Source organism: Drosophila pseudoobscura, chromosome 3 (genome assembly GCF_009870125.1).
Source record: "Drosophila pseudoobscura strain MV-25-SWS-2005 chromosome 3, UCI_Dpse_MV25, whole genome shotgun sequence".
Lineage (NCBI taxonomy): Eukaryota > Metazoa > Arthropoda > Insecta > Diptera > Drosophilidae > Drosophila > Drosophila pseudoobscura.
This window is the reverse complement of record NC_046680.1, coordinates 16036939-16055555: the sequence shown is the minus strand read 5'-3', so window position 1 is coordinate 16055555 and position 18617 is coordinate 16036939. Positions and strand designations below refer to the sequence as shown.

Genomic DNA, 18617 nt, shown 5'->3' with positions numbered 1-18617 from the left:
ATTTCCGCTATCAAAAATCCAGTGAGAGTGGCTGTTCTACCATTTTCTTATGTAGTTTCCTGTGACTGCTTTGGCTGCACAGTTCTCGGGCGTATTTTCTGTATGTACTGTGTAGGTGGTTGTCGGTTGTTCTGTTGGTAACAGATCATGTCAGGTAGTTTATGTAGTGGGTGCTCCCTCCTCTGCCATTTGGAATTGACTCTAGTTTTAATGGCGATAAGGTTACGTATGTCAGTTGGCCATTGGCCTAAAGGCTATCTACAAAATTGTAATACACTTTTCCCTCGTAAGTTTTCCTCTAGTTCCCAACGATATCATATGTATATTATATATATATATATATATATTTTGGATATATATGTAGGTATATTGTGTATATTGTGTTTGACTCTAATTGTTCTGCTCGTCACAGGCGCTTGGTGGTTGTAAATTCTCCAAAATGATTACAAGAGACGAACAGCTGTTGATCTTGCATGTAGAGTGTGTAGACACCCCTGAAGGGAAGTACCAAATCTTGTATTATTCTTCAATGCCAGATATGCTGATATGCAGGATTTACTCGTGCTTTGTACAACAGTAGCGTGATCTCTTCCGGATCGGGTCTGAAATATACTTATATACATGCATAGAAGTACATACATTTGGGGGAAGTGATGAAGACTCGTTTCCGCCACTGTTTGGTTATAGGTCTGCCTGGGTTACACATACATAAAAAGGAGCTCGTTTAGGTCTGCTCAAGCGTCCGTCCAACTAAACCATTTCAAACTGCCTTTGGGTTCTGTACCGGTCGGTACATATTGTACAAGTATTTCTCTACAATATTTTGTGGTGGCTAGATATTTCTATATAACATTGTATCTTTGCGAGTGTTGAGTGTGGTGGGGCATGGACAGTTGCAACAGAATGGATAAAGCTGAATTTCGATGCAAGTCATTGTATTGCAAAAGTTAACTAATTAATTACTAAACCTTATGCCTTGGCCAATATAAAATATAAAAAATAATTGTCTAAGCTTACTCATACATACAGGTGTGGGTGTGTATATGCAGGACTTTTGTGCACATACGTGTTGTGCGTGCACTTTTAATGAACATTTTAAAATTCAACACTTAGGGCTACAATAGAAGTGTACAGTAAACAATAAAATAAATTAAAATGTTAAACAATTGATATGCGTAGAGAACTCGTAATATACATAAAAACAGTCGACAGCTCCTGTCTCTGAGTTGGGGTGGATGTTGTGGAGGATAGTGGGAGTGGTTAGTGTTTCCCGGGGAGAGTGGTGTAATGTGTTTAGGGATTGCCAGCCGCACTTCCAGCTTGGGCGTTCTGCCGCCTCAGATCGGATCGGGTGGCGGCCGTGATAATCGTGCCGACAATCAGCATCACAGCCATGGTTGTATTGGCGGCAATGTCCCCGAAAGCTGTGAAGAGCTCCGAGTAGAAGAGTGTGAAGCAGATTCCAAAGGTCTGGGCCGAGGCATTCAGCAGACCGGATGAGGTGCCCTCCGGCTCGGGGAACGTTAGTTCGGCGCCAAACTCAAAGCCCACCGGCAAGTATCCGGTCATGAAAAAGCTGGAGAGGAGGTTCGCAGAATTCAGTTAACGTACTAGTCTCCCTTTGGGTGGATCTGTGAATATGTATCTCTGACTTACCCCAGCAGCGACGCTGTTAGGTACACCACCGCAATGTGTCCTGTGTCCAGGGTGAAGGTGAATATCCACATGCCCACCATGGAGAGTGCATATACCGCCAACGTCGTTTCCCTGAAAAGAGAAGGAAGAATAGCTTTGAGTAGCGCTCATTAGACATGAAGCGGCTTCCATTTAATTAATTGGAATTTGTGCCTCCGCCTGTTCAAACTTTGCCAGACCACACGGCGTATGCGTAATGAGTTTTCATAGTTTTGAACAGTTTTACGCCTGCTGTTCGTTGCTGCTGTACTCACTTGAACTTGTGCGTCTTGTCCAGCACAATGCCAGATATCACGGAGCCCAGCATGCCAGCCAGAACAATGCTTAGGCCAATGCGGCCAGCATCCACCTCGTGGTTGGGATAGTACTTGAGCACCACCTGAAACGCAGAGGGAGAGGCTAGCAAGTTAGCAAATGTTTGAAGGCTCTTGGAGGGTAACGGCAACTCCTACCGGATTGAGCAGCGTTGATATGGCGTAGAACACGCCCACATTGATGCCGTAGGAGAGCAGCAGTAAGATGAAGTTCCGATTGGTAATCAGATTCTTCAGCGACTGCATAAAGCTGACCTGCTCGGCCTCGATACCCTCCAGCCGCTGGGAGGCCTCCTGGGCCGCCGACGGCGGGGTAGGTGGTCTGTCCTGGAAGACTGCAAGAGCAGAAAAGGACTCTCGTCCATTACCAATCCTCTATCCGTTCAAGGATTTCGCTTACATAGCACCATTAGGACGAGCAGGATGCTGGTGAGCCCGGCCACCATGTAAAACATCATCTGCAGATCCTTGCCCACCGTTTCCAGATCTTCGGAGTTCGGCACCAGCATCGGCGGCAGTACAAAACCAATTGCCACGCCCAGCTGGAAATAAGAGGAGTTACACACGTCTACAATATGTCAATATGTATTTTTTCGTACAAGTTGCTCAAAACGGAATACTTTTCCGGTTCCGATTTGGTGCTGGCTCTAATTCAGCTTTGGATTCCGCCATCGGGGCTTTCCCTACCAGCCCCAGGCTCAGGGTCTCGTCCCCGTCCTTAACCCTACCCTGTTTTATTTACAGTGAAACTGTGAGATTGATTTATATGGAGCTGCATATTCGAACTCCTGCCATAACAGCTCTCTGCTTCTGCTTCCGCTTCCGCTTCTGTTGCTGTTCTGTTTTTTGTTTTCGTCAAAGTTTGTGGCTCAATGCCGCGGATACACCCGCCGGGTTCTAGGTCGACCCCGGGTCTGCTGTGACAGCTCCGTTTTTTTCCACACGCCATGCACAAAGTTGAGCTATGCAATTTTGAAATTTATTTCTTCACTTTTTACGCTGCGTGTCAGGGATGTAAGGTTTACCGGTGGATTTCGGCAGATTTTGTAGGAAAATGTTATGTGCCATATGCTCTGAGAATTTGAGCAGACAGATTCAGATTTGGCGTTTGGCTCTATAGCTGGAGGAAAACCCAATCTTTCAAGCTTTGAAGACTAGACTAAGAATCGCGTACAAGTGAAAGTCACCAGAGTAGGGGGTATCTGATAGTCCTCACACTAGATTTCAGCATTGTTTGGCCTGCTATAAATCGGGTTTAGTGGCAGTTTGGCGTATTTAAGGCAAAGGGACACTTGACAGTCACGAAAATAAATTGTCGCATAAAAACCAGTTTTTCAAGCGAAATTTTTTTGTTTATGCCGGCCCAATTTAAAGTCAATTAATCGTCCATCCTTTAACTACTCGTGTATGCAGTAATTTGGCCTTTGGAAAACTCCCGCCTCTAAGGGCTTATCTGGGTTTCCGTAGTTGCATATTGAAATGAAATGAAGTACTATTCCAATTGTTTTTACTCAAACAAATAAAGCGAATATCAGTTATTTGACCAGACCTCGAATACATTCAAAATACATATATGTATTGAGTATTGTGAGTATTGTACAAAGCTCATTGTTCCGTCATAGCCAGGAATGGGGCAGGACACAAGCTAAAAGGCAGATCGTAGAGGTGCAGTGAGAATTATCCTTTCGGGACCGTGAAAAGAAATCCATTGTCATGACTACACCAAGCATTCCCAAGAGATCCCCAAGCTGTAGGCTGTCGAGAGTGTGTGGAGCGACAACACATAAATACATGTGAATGAAGTCAATTTGTCACTTTCACATCTATATTAAATCCCTAAATAACTAATAAATAAAGGGGTCAAAGAGAAATAGCCGGACAATATTGTAAGAAATATAAATAGAAAGAAATTCTAGAACTGAACTAATAGTTTTCGTACACCCTTGAAAGAATATAGAATATTCAACCCAAAAAACTACTCCAGTGATATGGCCTTGTCTTTGTAACGACCAAGGAATTGCTATTCAACTAAAAAATCCAGGAAATGCACGGTGATAAAAGCATTTACATACATATCTACGAGTATTATAAAAAATGTATACAAATAAACCATATCTACGGACTGCCTTAGCAATTCATAGAATTGCAATAATTTGAATAAATGAAATCAAGATATGGGCCGTAAACAAGGCTGGGCCAGATATTATCCCTACCTTATCCCCCCTTCCGTTCTGTTCTGCTATTTGGGTTTTTTACAAAGAGTCGCGAAAGGATATTCGAGTGAGTCTTGGAGCCACTCGGCCCCTCCTCTCCTCTTCTTTCCCCTTACTCTCACTATCTCTATGGCCTTAAGAATAAATATTTGAGCTGACTGGAGACTATGGCTCAGGGTCCCCGTCTGGGGCGCAGTCTCGGTCTTGGTCTGGGCCCCAACAGTTTTGTGCAAATTGAAAGAGCATCCATCGCATCGCAATAGCTTCACGGCTGAAATGGCCGCTGTAGAACATTTTTCTTGGTGGCAGAATTCGCTCTTGCCGTGTTTACATGCGCCTCAACACGGCGCGGCAAGCTGTTGTCGTAGCAACTATTACGTATAAAACGAACGAAAAAACACCGAAAAAATAGAGGAAAATAAACTATGTTTGCGCAGCACTCTGAAACAATGGAAGGCTGCCATGCCCGGCCCCGGCCCCGACCCCCAAATCCGCCGCAGCCGAGCTCAGCGGAGCTCAGGAATCAGTGACAGTGCGGCAGGGCAGCGAGTGATGCGTTGTCCTTGCCAGATAAGGCGGAGACGAGTCAAATCAGCAAAGTCGGAGGAGCATAGTATGAGGAGGATGCGAGCAAGCGAGCACATTCAATGCCACACCGTATGTGGGCCATTAAGGCGCCCCCCGTTGGCTTTTTGTGAGCGATGCGCGAGGTTTTTTGGGGACAAGTTTGGCTTGCCTTGCCGTTTCGACAAGAGACTACTCTGCCTGACTTAAAGCCTTGCTTCATCGCGCTTTGCGACCCAGTCGTGTCGAGCCAGGCCACTTGACCTACTCTTCATTTCCAGGCTGCTCTTTGCTCTTTGCTATTGGTTGCAGACCCCTCATCATCACCTCGTCTCATATTGTCACATCCCATGGTGACTTCCTGGCCTCTGTGTGCTGTGTGCTGGCGAACAACAAGCGGAAATTATACGCCTTTTCATCTGCACTCGAGTGAAAGGCAAATATGACAATCCTTACACACACCTGCACTCACATGCTCGTACAATTACAGGTTAGGATGCAATGCGTCCTGCCAGCTTGTCATTCGATGGCAGAGACGTTGCATGCAGCATGCACGACGCACGACGGCCTGCCAACTGAGCGCACACACAGCACGGCACACTGCTCTGTCTCGTAAATCAACAATAGGAGCAAACTGCTACTATAACAACCTCCTGCCCTGTCATCCCATTCCATTAGCATGCCTCACCTTACACCCCGAAACCCCACCTGACCTGGCTGGCATTCCAATGGCTGAACAAGCAGGCTAATTGTTTTGCGGTGTTATAAGCCCATAAAGTGTCCACAGCAAAAGTCCTGGGTCTGGACAGGAGTGCAGCATGCCACAACAGGCCGAACTGAAGCGCTCTGAGTGTTGGCACTAGCAGTATTGGCTTTGGATTTTAAATGTCTGGTTACGAAACTTGACCCCTCTTTGGATGGAATACTCTTTGGCATGTAATCACAGGAAATACATTCATTCCAGACAAAGATAGAGTTTACTTTCCAATTATGTACATAGTAATATCCTATTTCATCCTTTCTTATTCACTCCGCAATTAGCTTAAGGTCTTCTTGCGGTTTGCCACAGACAAAACAGCATTTGGCTATTTTCTCCGTACTTGCTGTGATTCGCGTGGTGAGCCACAATCTCAAATCATCCAGCCGCATAATGCATCATTGGAGGGCACCTGGCCCACTGACATTTCAATTGTCTGTCCACTCTCGTCCCCCGGAGGACTATGGGCCGTGGTCCTGCCAATCACTTAGTCGTTGGGGAATTTTGAAGAGGCCATTCCGTTCGTTTTCATTGCAGAATAAATTGAACTTTGTCTCCGAGCAAATGCAGTGCCGCAAATTGATTCGCCCAAAAGACTCTTTCGCATGCATTAGCATCGGGGAGGATGCCCACTGATGTGGAAGGAGCGGACGACCTTGTCGTTGTCAGTTTTGTTTAACTTGTGATGCAGTTGCCTCGTATTTCTCCTGGTTTTTCGCAATTTCGTGATTGCCAGTTAACCAGAGCGGACCAGAGAAAATGTCAGAGAAAGCCACATCCGCCTAGCCCAGCCGGAAGTGGGCAGGGCTCCGGGTCCGTGCCAGGACTTGCTACTGCCGCATCAATCTGCCGGCTGCAAATGGGCGTCTTCTGCCTTTTCTGTGTTAATGCAAATTTTTCGGCTGCAAATAACTAACTCGACAATGTCACAGCCACCGAGGGAAAAGTACGAGAGATGTCTTGCATGCTTACATGGCAATTCCCAGCGCAGATTGCTCCATCAATAGCAAGTGCAGCATGGCCTTGCAACACACGACTGACGACTTACCTGGTTGCCAAACACACCCACACTGGTGGCCGAGGAGCACTGATCGGGTCCGAACCAAACGGCGGCCAGGCGGGCCGGCAGCGACAGGATGCACACTTGGGCAAGGGCCACAATCGCCTGGCCAATGAAGCCCACGTAGAAGAGCGACGGATCCACCGAGCAGACCTTTATCCAGGCTCCTATGCAAGTCCCAACGATGCCGACTAGGGCGGTTATACGGAGACCCTGTCGGAGACAACGAAAGAAGCGAGGCAGGCAATTATAAAGAGTGGCCCCGTCTCGGCGTCTGCTTCCCACTTACCACTTTGTCCAAGAACCAACTGCCTGGAAATATGAGCGGTATATACAGGATCATATAAATCATGGATGTCCAGTCCACCCATTTATCGCTAATGCCATAGTAGCTGTGGAACAAAGAGGTTTAGATTAGAAAGTGCAAGTTCGCACCGAAACAGCTCTTGGCTGGACGTGGCACTGGATGGCGGGGAGGCCTGGATAGTCCCTGCGAGGAATAAACTATTTGAATTCATTAAGCTGTGGTCTACGGCCCCACCCCCAACCAGCAGCCACAGTCAAGCTGCCTAATGAGCTTTATGAAAACTTTTAATTAAATATGATGCACTATCCCAAATTGGATGAGCAGCAAAGCCTTGTTCGTTGCGGGCTGTGGCATCTGGCCCCCTCGCTTCTGCCACTGCCATTTTCTTACCGTGTGATTATGTTGTTGATGATGGTGTATTGTATCCATTGCATGGCATTCGATGCTGAATACAACACAAAGAGAATGAGCACCGCCCAGCGTCGGGCGTAGACTTTGTAGCCTGCAAATAGAATGCGAGCCAGGTGAAAGCCACTTGAAATGCTCGTTGGAACAGCTTAGGTATAGTCATGTAGTCATGCTCAAGGCCACCTTGGCCCCGCCGCCAGCAGCCTCACAGGATTAACTGCATTAAGAAGGTGGCTTACCTGCTGACACACCCCACTACTTACTTAAAGGTAATGCTCTTTCCGAGCAGACATTCATGCAAATCAGCGCAGTTCCTGTCCCAATTTCCCTCTCGCGCGGGTTACAAAAGGTGTCCAAAGATTTTAGAAACTACTATTCAAAGTTGCTCTTCTATCGCTATCGCTAGACATCCTCCCTCTTGTGATAACTGACTGACTGACTGACTGCTCTCCAGATTAAACCTTGCTTATTTAAAATCACAATCCGATACATGCATCCTCTATTTATATTGGCATCTATTCTCTCTTTACTGTGCACGTTTCCAGTACATCTTTTGTGTCGATTCAACTGCGATGCGATGGATGTCACTACCCGGCTGGCTGACAACATTTTGGTATGCATGGCATTGAAACACACAAAACGCTTTGAAGTCTTTCTTATTTATTTGTTTGGGTTTCATGAACATACAATATATGCACCGTACTGTGCCACATGTGGATGCAGCGAGGGATGGGATGCATCTATGCGAATGTGTGGCTGGGGCTGTGGCTAGGGTTGGTTCTTGCCACGTGCTCGTGCTCGTGCATGTGTGAGTGTGAGAGTACCAGCCACAGCACACACATCCACTACTCGTAAACTATTGCCTACCTTGAGGTGCAGTTAGTGGAAAGAAAGTGGTGCCACACACACATTAAAACATGAACAAATGCATGTACGAGTTACTGCCGTCTGAGTTGTCCCAAATGATGGCTTCAAAATTTAGCGTACCCCCAGAATAGACGCATACCATATTAACATCCACGAAACAATATGTATATCACCCTGAAATGTGCCACTCACCTTCTGGCGGAGCGTTGCCCGTGCTCACGCCCACTCCCCCTCCCACCTTGGCCGCCTTACTCTCCTTCTCCTTGGGCGAGATCATGTCTGTGGATTTACTGGCAGCAATATAGGAATCAGTGTTCTCAGCAGCTCCAGTGCCGCTGTGTTTCAGATCCATCCTGCAGCTGGGATCGCTTTGGGTTTTGGGAGGTTGTGCTGTGTGGCAGCTATTGCTGCGATCGGTGGTGTCGTTGACGTGCAGTGGTGGTTCGGTTGTATTCTGGTTTTCTTTCTAGACGAACACTCGTGGAAGCTTTCAGCTAATATTCTGCAAGTAAAGTAGCATCAATGTTGCCAATTATTATAAAAGCACAAGCATCAATGTAACAGATTTTTTTTCAACATTCGGACTACTAAACCTAGCCATTAAAAGCATACATTTGTGGTCACAAATGGAGTCGATATTTATTAATGAACCGCAGTTACAGCTCGGTCAGCATTGGAATAACCGGGATTGCAATACGAAATCCAGTTGTACGAAGATCTTTAACATAGTACAAGGCAAAAAAGGGATAATAAGATAACCTTAAGTTTCACTTATCCTAGGATATACAGCAGGTTCACAAAGTATAAATAAATGATTGCATTCTGCCTAGTAGATGAGACCAAAAGGTCGTTCTGGTTACCGCTATTAGTGGAATTGCTTTTGGAGAGATGAAATGGTTTCGGGAGGGCAGACCAGACAAGCGTAATACCCTTTATTAATAAGCCCCAATTAACTTTTTGATGATGGCTATTACACGCAAATTTCCATTCGTTCAAGTGGCATATTGCTGCTGCAGTCGCTGCTGTTGTGACATTCCAATTTGCGTACGCTCGCTCATCCATTGCTTAGCTTAAATCAAGTCATTGAATCAAATTTAAGCACAGCATTTACCCTCACGGCCACTTGTTGCTCAGGGACTGGCTCTGCCTCTGGCACTGGCTTGGGGTTTGGCTTTGGCTCTCAGCTCTCGGCTCTCGGCTTTGGGAAATGCAATCATCCATCTCTGACTGACTTTGAGCACCTCTGGCTCTGACTCTGGCTATATCTCTACCTCTAACTAAATTGAGCGAATTTCACCCAGCGAGCATGCTGCCAAATTGGAATGTCGGATTTGGCTGGTGCGCTGATTTGGTCTCATTTTCACTGATATTTTTCTGTTGGCTTGTTTGGCACGTGGCCGTAATGCATTCCGTGAGGTGCACTCTTTTAATTCCATTAGCTCCGCTTGAATAAGCCAAATCGAAAGGGAAATGCTGTTTTCCCCATTCGGCATGCGGTGTCCAGTGACAAATTGTACAAATGAATGTCATTTCTAATTTCCATATCGCCTAATTAGATCGCTCGTTGGGTGGATACGTGGGCTAGGTCAGGAGCTATGCGTATATTTAGAGCTGCGTGTGCACCGTAATTGATTTTAAAACTGATAATGAGTTTGTTTGAATCAATTTGCCTCATTAACTGCGCTCCCAGGGAGATTTTACCCCCATTCAGATTCAGTTTCGCACAATCGCAGGGCCGGCCTTGGAGTGAACGAAGATAATTACTGGCCTTTAATGGCCTCGAGATGGCGGATTGTGTGTGACGAAGTTCTCTCCTTCATAGTCTTCCCACAGTACTCGCCATTAACTTCATTGCAGCTGCTGTCTCAACACTAGAGTCCACCAAGGTGGTAGGGGATTCTCTATCAATATGACTACTCGTAAATGGAGCGAGTAGTCCACCTGCACTCGATGAGCGGCTATGAGCGATAAGACATTAGTCTTAGCCAAGACCTAGACCCTCGGACCTGCCTGGCATGACTATGAACAAATCGCCGTAAACTTCAAATTGAACTGGCTGAAGGTCGGAAATTGCCTATTCCCACAACACCGCAACGACACGTACATTTTGGATTTACCCGTGCACTGAACCCAGGGAAATCGGGCCAAACCAGAAGGCTTAAAGGTTAGACCACACTTCGACTCTCGACTCTCGCCGTTGGAGCTGACAGTGACGGAGGCGGCGGCGCAGGTGGAGCACGACGCAGGTGGGGATACGAGACGAGACGAGACGAAACGAGACGGAACGTGGTATTGAGAACGCAATCGCGAACGGACAAAGCGGCACTGAAACGGAATCCGACAAGCGCTCAACTCTCGTCATAAAAAGCAATGTTGATTTGCAAAACGCTTTCGGCTCGCCGCCGCTGTTTGTATTTGCCGTTATTGCTGTAAAACAGCTGATTCGATGGCAGAGCAGCGCAGACCGACCTATACAAAGTAACCAACTACGATACCCTCACTTCGAGTGGGCCTAAGCGCTCCAGTGAGCGATTAGAAAACAGTGAGGGGGGACTACACTGCGGCTCGAGTGGTGTCCGATCTGCTTGCCACATCGTACTATCAACTCAATCAAGTGTACTGTATTCGGCAGTCGGAATGTGTGATGATATTGTTCTCCAGAAATTATCACAAAGCATTGGGGTGACAAAAATAAAATAACAAGTTTACGACGCAACGCAGCAGTTAAGCTGTTGACGAATTTTTAGTTACACTTTTCGGTTGCATAATTTTTTTTTGGCACTGTTGGGACTCAATCTGTTGTGGGAGAACGCTCATGACAAAAGTCCAGCTGTCATGAATCAGCATACAGTAAGCACCCGCTTTGGGGAATCAGCTTTGTTATCAGTACTCATGTGTCATGTTAAGATTGTACTTACTTACTTATTTACAAATACAGGTATAAATATGTGTGTTTATTATATTAAATTATTACTTGCCATCTGACGGCTAATGTTGCCTCATGTTAGGCCGTTCACTGCACTGCCTGCCCACTGTAGTCTTTCAAACATAATTGCATTTTCAGTTCACTTAAAATTTACTTTTATATGCTCTGCTCTACTCTGCCCCCGTCTTTATCGCACTTCCCTATCGCCCACCTTTTCCTCGCACTGACTGCAGCACGTGTGTTCAGGCCTCGCTCTCGTCGGCTCTCCACTCTGACACTCTCTTCATATTTGATTTACGTTTCTCTGGGTTTTTTGTGATTTGTTTATTGAATAATTTGCCTGCGGGAACTTCCACTTACACTTCCCCGTCCCGAGTCCCTGTCCCTGTCCCTATGCCAGACCAGACGAGGTCTGGCAGGGCTCACAGCGTGCTAGCGACGCCATCGCCATCGCCGTCGCAATGTCGACCAGATGGCTGGGGGTCATTATTCGATTAAGGAAAATTATTATGTTTTATTATTTATAATGCAAACATTAGTGCAGACACCGCCAGGGAATGGGGCCAGCTGTGGCAGGGGGGCTGGACGAGAGTACCTGTACTTTCATTTGTTTCAAGTGCCCTCGTTTGACGGATTCCAGACTTATCTCCCTTTTGCACATTGTCACTCTGTTCTGGGAAGTGCGAAAATGTCGCGCGATTCGCAAACGAGTATACGAGTGTACGAGTATGTATGTATTTGTATCCCCGATAATAAGAACTTAATTCGAGTGCTGATAAGCATTTAACATGACATTAGATTGATTGTTGTATTAAAGGGAGATTACTAGTATACAAGTATTGTAATTCCCTGTCAAATGGAGTGGTCGCGGTCACGTTTCAGTGCCCGGCAGTCAAAGTGCACAATGCTATATATGAACCTCGTGTAGATACTTTTAACATCCAGAACTATAGATTGCCTCGAGACATAACGGCCGGATGGTAATTCGTTGGTGGAAAGAGAGAGTATGTTACGGTCGGTGGGGTAGAATATTTTGTATTGTAAATATAAGTTTAATTTCTTTAAATTCCATATGCAAACACTGAGTACCAGGTAGTACATTGAGCCTCAACTACCAAAGTCAGTCCTGTTTCATTTGTGATTATGCAAGGTAGCAAGTTTCCCAGTTAGACAGACAATTAACGACTGGCTTCGGGCCCCTACGTGTATCGTATATCACGCTGTAAGTAACGCAACCGCAAAATCTGGAATCATTAAATCAGTGATACTCGTATTTATCTATATTTATTTATATGCGACTGGGGAAACACATTTCTAACTAGGAAAAACCTTTATCATTGACAAGATAATAATCTAGCAGGTATAACCAAAAAGTTGTTTCTTTTCCTAGAACACCACTAGTATTCTGGCAGCGGCAAACGGATTAGCAGAGACACGTGTGAATGGCAAAAAAGGAGAACGAAAAACGAAAGTGTTTCGATTCCCACACAATCTCAGAATCAATATATTTCTCGCTTTCCGACTCCCCAAATGCCGAGCCAGTAAAAAACGAAGTCAACGCTGGTGCATGTGCATGCTAGTAGACCCACCAGGCAGCGGGTTATTTGGCATACTTTCCGTACTACCATCAAAAGGACAGACTGTCTATAGGTCAGAGGCGTTGCTATCTTTTCTTCGCTTGCTAGTCTGTTGCAAGCAGGCGTACTCAACTGACGTATATGAGGCTAATGGATTCTCGGTGTGCCATCCAGTCTTAATCCCTTTAATGCCCGCATGCTCTGGCACCCACCGCACCGCGCCTCCACCTCCATCTCCCACTCGTTCCGTGCGGTTCTGTTCCCACTTCTGCCGCGTGCAAAGCTAAGCTCGAGGGCTGATTGCCACATATCCCATTCACTTTTGCTGTCTGGGAGTTAGGAACAGTTGCAGTGGAGCAGTGAAATGCTTTTGTCTTTTGATTTCACTTTAGCTGGCGCCTGAATTCGAAATGCAATTTGTAGCTAGCAGATGCCCGGCGGACATAGAAGTGGATTCTCGCAATTCTCTCGCACTGAGTCCGGCCCCAATTAGTAGCCTCGCAACCAGGAGCAGCAGGAGAGGTCCGCGCAACGGGGGCCACGGAAAGAGAAATATTTATACAAACAATTTGAGCGAGCGGCCTTAACAACACCCTTTGGCCATTTGCGGCCAGGCTCATCAAACTTGGCTCTAAATGAAGTTAAATGAGAGGTGTGGGTGGGTGTTGCCATAGCCCCGGGAGGGTATGAATATGATTCCATTTCCCCCGCGGTGAAGTACCTATAAGTGGAGAAATAATTAGCGGGAAATATTAAGCTGCTACGACCATTTGCATTTGCAATTGTGTGTGCGTTTAAGTGGGATTCTTGCTCTTTGTGTTGCTCTCTCTCTTCATCTCTGCTTTGTGGTCTCCCGTTAGGCAGCTCATTAATGCCTGCTTGTCGCCAGGGGTGGGGGGGTGTGGGCTGGCCGGGGCATTTGTCAAGCCTGTCCTAATCCCCAGCAAATCGCGTAATTATATACTATGTGCGTCATGCATACACAGGCCGGGCCGGGCCCGGCGGCCTGCTCCTTAGAATGCGATAAAATTTCCGCAACATTTATTTATTAATTAAAAAATTTGTGCCATTGATGAGGGGGGGCTTTCGCTTAAGCTAGATAAATTACCATAAATTGTATTTTATTGCTGAAGTTTGTCTTAAAGAGAATACAGCCCACAGAAGCACACACACACACACACACAGATAGGTAGAGCTTTTCAGTTCTATAAAAACGTGTAGCATACTTTTGAGCGCGCATAACATTTCCAAATTATCAGCAGAAAAGTTTTCGCCGCAGCAACTGCTGCCGCACTTCTGTAGCCATTTTTTCTGTTTCCGTCACATGCTGCGGCTTCTTAGAGGCAGGGAAGTGTTCTGCCGCCCCAATTATGCAATTTTCGCCAGTGAAGCAGAGCCAGGGACAGAACCAGAACCAGCCAAATCGGAGATTAGTATGCAGTTTTGTTCAGCTTTCGATGTCCAGATGCATTTTTAATTGCAACAACCACCAAGCCTTGTCAGCTTCCTAATTGGACATTTGCAATTAACTTCAGTGGCAGTAACAGTGTCTGGATCTCTTTTCTTGTTGCCAATTTCCTCTTTGGGCTCATTTTTCACTCTGCATTTGGCATTTTATGCAGCCACCTTTCATCCTTCAGTACTTTTCCCCGGGGAGCTGTCTTGTTTCCTTTGATATTTATGTTTCGCTCGTTAATTTCCAGCGGAGTCTTATTTATTGACCTGAATGCGGGGGAAAAGTTCGTATTTGGTCTGCGATCGAAGTATCTGCCTTGTCATAATTAATCCTGCTCTGAAAGTGCATTTTGTGGTCAAAGGGCAAGTTTAGAATTCACTTATGCTGCCACCAGGAAATGCCCTACTTTCTGGCCAACCCAATCAATAACGTTGACCCCAGTCCCAATGTGCACTGTTGCCAATTGACTGCCTTTGTGCCGCAGCTCTTGTGCACTCAATTACGTGTCGAAAACCTTCGCCCACACTTTTGCCGCCTATATTCTCGTATCTGTGGCCGGGCCACCCAAAGGTGCCAATTGACCAATTCGAAAATAGTTTGTGGTTTGTTGTGGCGAGTGATAAATCCAATTTATGTATGGCATTTGTGTAAAATTGGGGACCGAACCTCACACCAAAAATAAAAGCAAACGGCTAGAAAAGGCTTAGGTTGGAGATTATATATCTTTTGCCAGTTTCCGTTCGGATCTATTAGCTATATCAATTAGCTATTTAAGAGCTTTGTACAGAGCCCTGCCCCAGGTTCCGGCTCTGATCTGCTTAATTTTCGATGCATGCTACTTTCCATTGCCCATTAAATTCTAGATTTGTTTAAAAATATTTAAGAATTTTAAAATAAAATTGTATAAGAATCAAAGATGCAATCAATCGAAGTGAAACCGAGTATATGCTTATATGTCATGTTAATCATTGAAAGAGAGACTTTAATAGTTGAACTCCAGGTCCTGCCTGATTGAATGTGAGAATAAGTGGCCCTGGGCAATACAGATTTCAGTGCTGCCTAAAGACCTTTCACGCCTTGAGTTTGAGGCGTTTAAGAATTCCAATGCCTTGAAGTTTTGTGTGTGTGTGTGTGTGTGTATGTGTGAGAGAGCTCTTCAGTTCAAAAACCCCCAAACATTACGTCACACTCTCACAGACACAGACGGGCCCACATAAACACTTGGAAGAGGGCTGCGGGCCAGACACGCATACATTCATCGCTGCTCTCGCACACATCTCTGCCGTCGGATGGCATGGTCGAGCTTTGGTCTCAGGCGGTGAGTGGCAGCTGCACGGCAAGCCACAGGAAGTGCGGAACTGAGAGAGACACTGGGCGACTGCGAGAGAGAGAGAGGTAAAGAAACAACCGCTGACTGTCTGTGTCTGTGTCTCTGTTTTGGCTTTGTCTAGCTTTGCTTGGCCCGCCTTCTGGCTGGGGCTTGGACTCGGATTTGGTAAAGGCTGCTTAGGCGCAAAAAAAAAGCAGACACCTGGACCCGGATCTGGGCAAACGTTCTGTTTGTTGTCCTCCACGGATGCAAGCGGAAAAATCAATTTATGGATTTTGGTTTCACTTAAATTTAGTTTTGTTTATTGCCTCGCTCAGCATCTGTGTCTCAGTCTGATGTGGTGGCAGCTTGTTGATGCCACCAGCTAAGGGAATACGAATACGAGCACGAGTACGTGTGCAAGGCTGCCACACGCAATCAGAGGCGGCCTCCGCAATCGGATGTCCATGCAATCGTCTCAGCACTTGGCAAGTCGCAATTACAGCAATTTCTTTTAATTGCAATCAAATGAGTCGAAAACTTGAGCACTTACCCTTCCTCACTCTTCGTGCACGGCCCTGCCAGGATCTTCCGTTTGCGCGCTAAAACGCGTGGCGTGGCGTTGCGTGGCGTGGCGTGCGTTTGTGCGTCGTTGGAGTTTTTTTGAATGGAAACAAGAGGCGAAAAGGAATTTTTATTAGAATGCTGCTCGGGATGAGGATGGGGTAAGGAGACGAGTTAGGATAAGGACATTTCACTGCACTTGGACCCGATTCGATGTGGCGAAACTTTCAGGATTAACCCACGTGTACTTGGTATTCACGGTCTAAATGTTTGTTTGCACAGGACTCGCCAACTGCAAAGCGGTCCCTCGTGTTTTGCTGCTGCTCCTCTGCTTCGCTACGCTCGTTGCCAACCCTTGGAAAGAGTTCAGCAAATGCCACTGCCTCTGCCCGTTTTATACGCCAGGCTTGGGTTCCACACCCCGCCATCAGCTGTGTTGGATGCTGATGCTGTGGATGCTGATGCACAGGACGAGGCCTCCTCTCTCGGCTCTCGGCCGCAGTGCGCAAGTACAAACAAGCAGGCGGCTGCCTTCCTTCCTCCTTCGCGGAGGAGCTTCATCTGAAGATAATGAATATTTAAAACGGTGTTGATAGTGTCAGGCGCTCGGGTCGGTCCCAAAATTACCTTTTAAACTGAATTTCTTCGGTCACAAATTGGATCAGCCTAAAAGATGCCACATGTTTCGGCATTCACCTCTCAGTGGCACAGGGTGTGCCGTGTGTTCGAAGCTCCACAGCCACTTGTTGCGGCTGTTCAGTGTAGACTTTTCGCCTTTTTGCTGTAAAATTAAAAAACCTCAAATCTAAAAATTATCATTAGTGTTCTTTGGGGAAATTCCACTTTAATTATCATTAGCTTTTAATTATTTGTACGACATTGATTTAAAGATTCCAACCTTTACGCGAATAAGCTCGATTCTCATGCCCGGAATAAGGCCAATCATAAGCCATTAATTTGATTTATGCAAACGAATTAATCTAAATTGTCTGGTCATCGAAAGTGGCGGTTGATGAAATGCTTTCACCGTCCAATATTCGGGGCGCCAGCGTATTGGCCCTGAATGAAACTCGTTGATATTGGAGATCTGTCCCACGTTTCGGCCATAAAAAGCTTCGGTTAATACACATACACATACACACATATGCGAATTGTTTAGTGCACTCTCTTCTTTCTCTCCATTCACTTATCTTAACGGACTAAAACATTTGCCGCATTCTTTGCCGCCTGCTGGAAATGCTGGATTTTAATAGTCATATTCTATTCCTGGCGCGAGGCGTATCAATAACCCAGCAAAAAATCTATCTATCTTTGGGTTCGAAGCTTTGATACCCATGACGATCGCTTAGATAAAATGCTATGAAACAACAAAAATTATTTTAATTATTTTAAAAATACGAATAGTCATCGACCGATTGTTTCATTGGGAGCAACACGTATTGTCAGCACTGTACTTACAGTAGACAACAGAATCATAAGTGAGTGAAGAAATGGCAAAACTATTTCTAGTACTTTGTCTTATTCTGCTATTGTCCGAGGGGTTCCTCCGAGTCGAGTGAGTGTATCAGGAGAGGTAGTGGGAGTGGGAGCGGAGGAAGAGTACATAAAACGAAAAGAAAACGAAGAAAATACAAACTCCGACAAAGCTCTGTCTGGGTCTGGGGCATGTACTCGTATCAGATGTCTTTCAAAGGTAGTTAAACGCTTCCTACTCGTACTCCAAGCCGAACCCAGGCGGCGAGACTCTGGGCTGGGTCAAAGCGAGGTAATAAACAAAGTCCGACTCCACTGCTACTCTCTCGCGGCCCCTATTACTGGATGGCCAGTAGAGTATTTCCCGTATTGCCTGGTCGGACCATAAACTATTTATAGCCTGACTATTACCTGTCTGTCTGTCTGTCTGTCACTACTTCGCGAGGCTTCTTTCTAACTGAACTTGCGTAACCGAATATCCCCCCGCCCACTCTTTCTTGAGTGGTCAGTCTCCTAACTCCTCCACCGCCCTACCTCTTCCCGGCATTCCTTCTCTCCGCTGTGCCATCTCATATCCCATCTTCAATTGCTTCCTTATGCATACAAATTAACGTTTTAGCGCACGTCGCGGTAAGTGGAAAAGTTTCAAAGAGCAAGCCAGAGAGTGTGAGAGCGGAGAGAGAGCGCTTGCAAAAGAAGAAACAAAGAGGAGGAAAGTGGATAAGTACGTGCGACAAGAATTGGTGCTATGCAAATGCTCTAGTGTGCAGAATAGTCGCACTTTCCATGCCCTAGACTCTAGGCCTAGACCTAGACCCGATACGATCCCGAAGCCAAATCACCAGCTGAACTTGAACGGGGAACGGAACTTGTTTGGCAACGCAACCCCTACCCGCGGCGGGGTAGAACGTGTTTTACCCCTAGCACTGCTAGGTACAAAGAGTGCAGAACAAAAGTTTGCCGCTAAATTTCTGTTCGCTTACCTTGCCAGCTGTTGAACAACAACAATAGGGAGATAGAGAGCGGTCCACACACAGAGAGAAATACAGTGACTGAAATTGAGAAAGAGAGAGAGCGGCAGCGGGAGCGGGAGCGGGAGCACAGACAACAACTTCGCCAAGCCCGAC

General features: G+C 46.1%; 1 protein-coding gene across 4 annotated transcripts; it reads right to left on the bottom strand.

Moving 5' to 3' along the window:
- Positions 1–325: 325 nt before the first annotated feature.
- On the bottom strand, positions 326–16378 carry HisT (Histamine transporter). Of its 4 annotated transcripts, XM_015184785.2 has the most exons (11): positions 16260–16378; positions 16007–16055; positions 8378–8687; positions 7301–7412; positions 6893–6995; positions 6592–6816; positions 2410–2551; positions 2148–2344; positions 1950–2074; positions 1657–1767; positions 1294–1576 (listed from the first exon to the last, which is right to left on the bottom strand). In XM_015184785.2, exons 3-11 carry the CDS (start codon positions 8535–8537, stop codon positions 1294–1296), a joined length of 1458 nt encoding a protein of 485 aa, XP_015040271.2. In that variant the 5' UTR covers positions 8538–8687; positions 16007–16055; positions 16260–16378. The 4 variants fall into 4 exon arrangements, with proteins under 4 accessions (XP_001361387.2, XP_015040271.2, XP_033234173.1 ...); XM_001361350.4 differs by lacking the exons at positions 16007–16055; positions 16260–16378 and adding an exon at positions 10290–10546 and having other exon boundaries at positions 326–1576; XM_033378282.1 differs by having other exon boundaries at positions 16007–16376.
- Between the last annotated feature and the right edge of the window lie 2239 nt (positions 16379–18617).